Source organism: Helicoverpa armigera, chromosome 8 (assembly GCF_030705265.1).
Source record: "Helicoverpa armigera isolate CAAS_96S chromosome 8, ASM3070526v1, whole genome shotgun sequence".
In the NCBI taxonomy this organism is placed as follows: domain Eukaryota; kingdom Metazoa; phylum Arthropoda; class Insecta; order Lepidoptera; family Noctuidae; genus Helicoverpa; species Helicoverpa armigera.
Genome location: NC_087127.1, coordinates 1054117 through 1061355, shown reverse-complemented (window position 1 = coordinate 1061355; position 7239 = coordinate 1054117). Strand labels below are relative to the sequence as shown.

The 7239-nt window shown below is 37.5% G+C and overlaps 1 protein-coding gene across 2 annotated transcripts; it reads right to left on the bottom strand.

The window, feature by feature from the left end:
• Window positions 1–26: 26 nt before the first annotated feature.
• LOC110383672 (uncharacterized) lies at window positions 27–6861 on the bottom strand. Of its 2 annotated transcripts, none has more exons than XM_064035728.1 (6): window positions 6449–6861; window positions 5665–5828; window positions 5091–5214; window positions 4383–4656; window positions 3108–3287; window positions 27–2878 (listed from the first exon to the last, which is right to left on the bottom strand). In XM_064035728.1, the coding sequence occupies exons 2-6, from the start codon at window positions 5738–5740 to the stop codon at window positions 2705–2707; spliced, it is 828 nt and encodes a 275-aa protein (XP_063891798.1). In that variant the 5' UTR covers window positions 5741–5828; window positions 6449–6861; the 3' UTR covers window positions 27–2704. The 2 variants fall into 2 exon arrangements, with proteins under 2 accessions (XP_063891798.1, XP_063891799.1); XM_064035729.1 differs by having other exon boundaries at window positions 4389–4656.
• Window positions 6862–7239: the final 378 nt, after the last annotated feature.

The following is a 7239-nucleotide window of genomic DNA, read 5'->3' as shown; positions in this document are numbered from 1 at the left end:
ATTGTGGATTAAATAAAACAATAAAATCACAGTTATACAATCTTTAATAACGAAGCGTCTGTTATAAAAGACGAACCGATCAGTCCTTTTCTATAAAAGGGATCATTTGTAAAACAATAGTATTGTAAACGCCAACAAAGTAAAAATTCAACTAAATAACATCACATTCATTAGAGCTAACATGACTAGACTTATATTATTTTGTGGTGCTGTACTTATTACATATAAATTATAATTATATCTTGTCGAAATATGAAATTACTTTTACTTCTAATCATCTATCAGTTAGTCCTATTAATCAGACCAAAAATCATTCTTGTATTATACGTCTGTTATTATTATTGCATATACAGGGTTTTAAGTAAGAAACAGATAAGTAAGAGATACAATTTCTATTGCAATACAACATAAGTCTATTTTTTTATAATAACTAGACAACCAGAACTCCAATCGGTATAACTTTTCTTTGTGCGTCGAAATCTCAGTCAATTGTTCTGGCATTCTCAAAGAAACGCAAAAATTATTTATTAGAAATAACATAATATTTATATAAATAAGTACAACACCACTTACATTGTTATCAATTCGCCATTTATTTATGAAATATAAATATACAAATGCGACTAGTCCATTTAAAACAGTTGGGCTGCCAGATATTTCTCATATTTTTAAGTCTTCGTCTGTCGTTCTTCGAAACGACTAATATTTTTTGTGTTCTTGAACTTGAAGTGCATGAAATCTTGAAAAACTACTAAGCATTTTTTTACTTTGGCAGTATTTGGTTTGCCTTCATCTGGCAACCCTGTGATATAATTAGGTTTTCAGGTTTCTTTCAAATTGGATTTGTTAAATAAAATTGATTTTTTGCTCTCTGTTTTTGCGCCATATTCTCATAGAAAGAATCATGTTTAGAGAGATAAACAAGTTTATCTGAACTTATATCAAACTATGTAGTTAAAATGACTATTTGATGCTGGGGTATTGTAACTGTTTGTTCAAAACAATAGGAGTCTCATGATTAGCTGGACTAACACAAGTTGACAATGATTTAAGACTGGTCTTACCTAAAACGGTCGCAAATTGAATACAAAATTCGGACGACATCAGCACAATAAATACATATTCGCTTACCACAGACATACTAAACTATATAAATATAATTATATACTATACTAACCATGTACAGAATAAATGGGGTTTTAAATTATCTCTCTATCGTTATAATTGCGATAAAAAACTAGTTTCGAGACGATTCTAAAAATATTTCAATTATTTTGCCGATTATTGAACACCGTATTTATTGTTATTTACATTTAAAACTTACGAACGATCGCGTGATAATTGTAATAACTCCTAAAGTACATCTATATAATGACGTTAGTTACATCGAGATCGGTCTAGTACGGACAGAAAATGTTAAGTATCTTGTCAAGCCTTGATGACGGCAATTATATATAATGGCTGGCCGTTATGTATTATATAACACACATAAGTAATTCCTTAGTCATGGTTCACATTGACTTTGGCTTGCAGTTCTCACTTCAATTTTATTTAATGACATTGTTTTAAGTGCAATACCTAAATATTTTATTTCTAGGGAATTTTAATAAATTAATTGAACCATCAATAATAACTTACTTAACCTTAAGCCATATACTGGCGTTAAAAAGCCAATAATTATTCAACATGGTAAAGAAGGCGATAGAATGTCCTTTATACTCCTCATAACCATACAGGTTTATAACAATCATCAATATATTCCTAAAATTACTTACATACCACAATTAATATTGTTAAAATTCCCCATAGTTGTACAACACATAAACATTAAAAAGACAGTTCATTTCTTTATATTTTTGAACCAACTGTATGTAACACACTGCTAATGGTACTCAGCTGCAATTAGTTAGACTGGAAACTGACCCCAATATCATTGGGAAAAGGCTAGACAGATGATGTATCTAAAGCCAATTTCATTTCTGGATTCAGAGACGGTTAATAGACCAATATGATTATAATTAGTTAATCACTTATGTGTTACAAACAGTTGGGTCACCGAAATATGTTAACATCCAGTTTGAAGAAAATAAAAATAGTCTATATACTTTTGTATCGTTCAAAAACTACCAAAATGGTACAAATTTCTATTGAACAGTGCCATATTTTTTTAAATATTGGGAAGGGAAGGAAAACCTTGTTATCATAAGAAAGGGTGGGATTCTTCAAAAAGTGTGATCGTGAAGATATTAAGATCATTTTTGTGATTTTATTCGTAAATGGTGATTTATCGTGAGTCAGGGTAGTAACGTTTACATAAGACTACAAGGGTAAGGTTTGGACTAGACTTACTAAATCTTGGGTTTTTTAAACATTAAAATTACGTGTAAAAATATTTTAAATGCAAATTATTCTATATCTCGGATATTGCTAATTTGGCTTCTTTTAATCTTAATGGAAGCCACAGAATTTCTAGAATAGTGCACTCACATAACTGTCGTAAAAATATGACTAAACAGATTATTTTTCACAAAAAGTACTAAAGCTACCACAAACTGGCAATACTTTAACTGAACCAGTGTTGCCAAATATAAAAACAAAACTACTATTTGGTAGAATCCTGTAAGATTATCGGTGTTATAAAAAGTTGAACCTTACCCTCACGTGCAGTCTATATGATGAACTCCTGAGTCACGGGCGGCGCTAGCTAGCTGAGCGAGCTGTATGCGGGGGGCGGAGGGCTAGCGTCGCGCCCGGGCATCAGTACCGCGATCTTGTACGGGGGCGGCGCCTCCGGGGATTCCGATAGAGGCTGCGAGCGCTCAGACGATTGGAGGAGGGTCGCGAGTGATATGTCGTCCGATGGTTCTGAGGGTGGTGGCTGGGGGAGAGAAATATTGGCTTATAGTCAATTGTCAGTCTTGTATTTGCATAATCTGAAAGTGAACAAAATGCGGGTGTAATACATGCGCCTCGACCGCGCCGCACACGCACGCCACCGCTGCGCACACCAACCCCTGCCTACTCGCCGCCTGGACCCCCGGCACCGCTCGCACCGCGCATTCGGGGCAGTACCATAGTACATTGTACCCTGCAGTACACTCACTCACCTGCCTGTCGCGCTGCGCGGTGCTGGACACGCGGTCGGGCGGCAGCGGCGGCGGCGGGCGCGCGCGGCACAGCGACAGCGCGCAGCCCACGCCGCACACACACGCTACCGCCGCGCACACCACGCCCGCGGATCCGCCACCTGCACCGGCCCCGGCGCCGCCGCCGCGCTCGCGGATCACCTGGGACGATAAGTCCTATGTAGCTCGTCTTTTCAAGTCGTCATGTAAGATGCAATGGGCACTTTAAATGCTAGTCAGTTCAACTTAAACGAACTCTACTGCACTCAACAATTCTTGTCGACTAGCTTTATTTATCCGCGCAGTGCAGGTACATACAGTTGTCGTAACAGTCGATCGATATCGTTCCGAAACTAAGTTCCGACCAGCAGGTCCATACCCATACCCCGCACTCGCTATCTACTACCCGCTGATAGCTAGAATTTTTGTTTGAAGAAATATATTATCTACCACTGGACTAAATAGGTTTTTTCGAAGTCAAACTCAAAGTGTGTTTCCAGTTACTCAGGAGTTTTTTTTCTAGCTTTGAAGCAGTCAGTCTGCTAAATTCTTTTCAGCAGCTAGTAGTTCCATAGGGTGATTTAAAGTATAGATTAACTTAAAATAAAACTTATCCACCAGCACACTTTTGACCCAGTCCATTTATAGTACTCCACTTACCCATTTTAAGACCAGTTTATCGCCAAATTCCTCATTTACGTGACCTGCGTTTGTACTTCAGAAACACGCAATGTGTATTTTCTGATTTAAACAAACCGCCATTAAAAGCAGTTTACACGATGTTAGCTATGAGGTTATTTAAAGCTACGCAAACAAACAGGTATTTCACTATTATTATCCAGATGTTGGAAAGGTAAATATTGACTTCGCCAGCAATGTATGTACACATTTTTAGACTGGTGAGCCGATAGACGTAATATTTTTCACTGATTCAGTGTTTGGTGAAAACGGATTGCAATTTTTACTGAAAGTTAGGTACCTTAATTGTCTGACAACCTCTCTCAAAAAACAAAATTGTCTGGTTATTTTTTTTATCCTGTAGGTAGAGCTTTTGCGGTAAAATTGTTGGACAAATTATACTCATACACATAAGTAAGTAGTACATAGAATTTGATAGAATAAGGGGAAGGATATAAGATAATCATAGTCTCGAAAAATAAATGTCTACTACTAAAAGTATAAAAACTGAATACAATTTAGCCAATTTTTAATTACCAAACTTAAAAACTAAATAAAAAATATCAAAAATAGACTCACGCCCACCTGCCGATCAAAGTAGTACTTCGCCCCCGCCAGGAACACAGTAGCCAGCGCGAAAGACACCAGCATCCCGAACTTCAAGTGGGGTGCCATCATGGGCGAGTGGTGGAGCCCTAGGGCTGCGGTCCGAAGCAGGGTGTCGGGGGTGACGGAGCGCGCGGCCGCGAGGCTGGCGATGGTCGGCTGCGGGGGCTCCGCTGGTATCTCCACGTATAAGCTCGGCTCGTCATTCTGCCGCCGCGAAGAGTGGACCGCGGGCATCGGTGGAGGCCTATATTATACCATTTAAGTTTTACTGCATTTCACTTATTCCAAAAACGAAGTAGAAATGGCAATGTTTTATTCCTTATCTAGAAAAGGCAATGTTAAGTCAAAGTTGAGAGTAGGTAGGTAGTTATCTTATCACACTGGAATTGTCGTTACAGCTGAAAAACGTCTACTCCTGGAAGTCCTCCCCGAGCGGTTTTGCCCATACCCACCATGAACATGGATATTGTTGAACGCACACTGGAATAGCGAGAAAAGCTTTCTGATTGGGGCTTTTGGCGGTTTATCCTTAAAATAGTCCCCCAGGCTACGTGGCCCGCTGGCTCCCGCTGTGGGTACAGCGGTAAGACCCATCATGTTCCTTCTTAATTCCGCAGCCCCGACAGGCTTCGGCCCTGGTGGGCCCCAGTGCAGGCTACTTGGTCCCTCGTGACTTACCCAGCATGTCGATGCGGGCGGTGCGGGCGGCGCGGCGGGCAGTCGACGGCGGCGAAGCGGTGCACGGGCGCCGCCATGCCCTTGCGCCCGCCCGCGCTCGCACACACGCGCCCTCGGGCTCGCCCTACGATACATCTTCATTTTTACTACACCCTTACTAACGGTGAGTTGTCACCAATTTGATGGTGCATCTCACCCTAAAAGTAGGTATCCACAAATGCGAAGACGACTTTGTTTTCTTTACTTTTATGCACTTTCACAGTAAGATGGTAGAAGCGATTGAGATGGAATTTGGTGAGGAGGTAGTACCCTGCAGAAAGAAGGCTTGTTACCTTTTTGCGAGAAGTAGACACAGTCTGATGCTATCTCCATAATTGTAGTGAAACTTTGCATTTGGAAAGTGTTTCGGCATGATGTTTAAATATGCTATTGAGCTACATTATTCTATGAATCCACCTAGTGTGCCCTCATTGTCCATAATATGGGATTATTTTTGGACATTATAATTTATGCCCATACTAGTTTTACTTAGCAATACCTATTTCAGTTCTATTAACTAAACAGATTAGCTTACCAGCAGAAAGTGAGGATGGGACACGATGACGGCCGGTGTAGGCACACTGGCTGCGTTTATCTATCCAAAAATGCATTGGGACGCCTCGTCACTGGCTGCCAGAAGAATTTCACTAGTTCACAGTAACTTCAGTGTATGGCACAAGGGACCATTGTAAGATGTTGCTGTAAGGGAAAAATACTGTGTTATTTATGTATAAGTCTTATATTGAATATTTTTAAAGGAAGTTAAAAATGTTTGCCACAAAGTGGTGGTAGTAGTTTGTGTAGTAAAGTTACTAATGGAACAGTTGTTAAGTAATTTGTAGCAATATGAAATTAATAACTTGAGTGTAACTTAAAAAAAAATATATTTTATATTATTTTTAATGTGTATTAAAATTCTTATCTGTACTGTTAATAATTGTATTGGCTGTCAGCTAATATATAATAAAGACAGTAAACTGATTATTAAAGATTACACTAATAGACTATTTGACCCGTAACAAGTACCTGGGAGTCCTGACCTACAGTGCAGACAGTGACCTATTTCTTAACTCTGTCACTATGTCACACCTACTATTTTATCTTTAGCGATTTTTACGGACTACAGGAAAAAATATTTGTTCAAATTCTACATAATAATATTTTCTAGACATTTTAACTCACTGTTGTTATCTTTAAAGGTTTAAAATAACTGTTTCGTCGCATATTAAGGCGAAGATATTTGTATACATTTTGAAACCACTTTTGAAATTATTCGGCTACATCAAATAGAAGAAGTAAATCACAAAAAAATACTTTACCTTTTTATCAACGTTATTCACAATTTAAAATCAAGTGACGGGTTAAGACCAGCTGGGAATTAATTATAAAAATTCAACTACTAATACATCCATACATGATTATTTTTACTGTATTTTCACACGGACACGGCAATATAAAACCTTCTCACTTATTATAAAATATATACACTATCTAAATTATTCATAGCTAATATATATACTCATACATAAATCGTACTAATTTCCTAAAATATAATAAAATAATTTATCAATTCACTTTTGCACTTGACAGCCATTTGTGGGCGGGGTGCGCGCGCTAAGCAAAACAATCAGAACTACCAACCGCACCGTGCTTTACCAATCAATATGTAATAAGTTACTCAAATTAATTATTAATAATTACAAAGCCAAGCATTTCATACCAGAAGATAGAAGTAAATAATATTTTTATGTCAATTAACATTTTGGGAATGTAAGAAGTTTGAAAAACCATTATAGAGGGTTTTACCATGTATTAGTTGAGTATACAAAAAAATATTTTGTCTTATTTATTATAATTATCTGTAAATGGTGATTATTTATTTTCATTATCAACAAAGAATATTACGCTTAATCTCTTTAATACACTTAAAAGTCTCTCATTTAAATTTACCTCTCAAATAAATAGTCGTTTCCGGAAACTTCTAGACACTGACAATCGTTCAGAAATAACGATTTTTCAAGTTGTGTACGAAGAAAAATAAAACATAATTGGATTAAATAATCACAAAATTATTGCAAATAACTTCGCATGTTATCGAGACAGATTTTCA

Excerpts from the sequence above, each read along its gene's own strand:
- LOC110383672 (XM_064035728.1), bottom strand. The coding sequence starts at position 5,740 with ATGCATTTTTGGATAGATAAACGCAGCCAGTGTGCCTACACCGGCCGT. Across the intron at positions 5,215-5,664 it reads CCCATCCTCACTTTCTGCTG|GGCGAGCCCGAGGGCGCGTG; the intron begins GTAAGCTAATCT and ends GATGTATCGTAG. Across the intron at positions 3,288-4,382 it reads ACTTTGATCGGCAGGTGGGC|GTGATCCGCGAGCGCGGCGG; the intron begins GTGAGTCTATTT and ends TTATCGTCCCAG.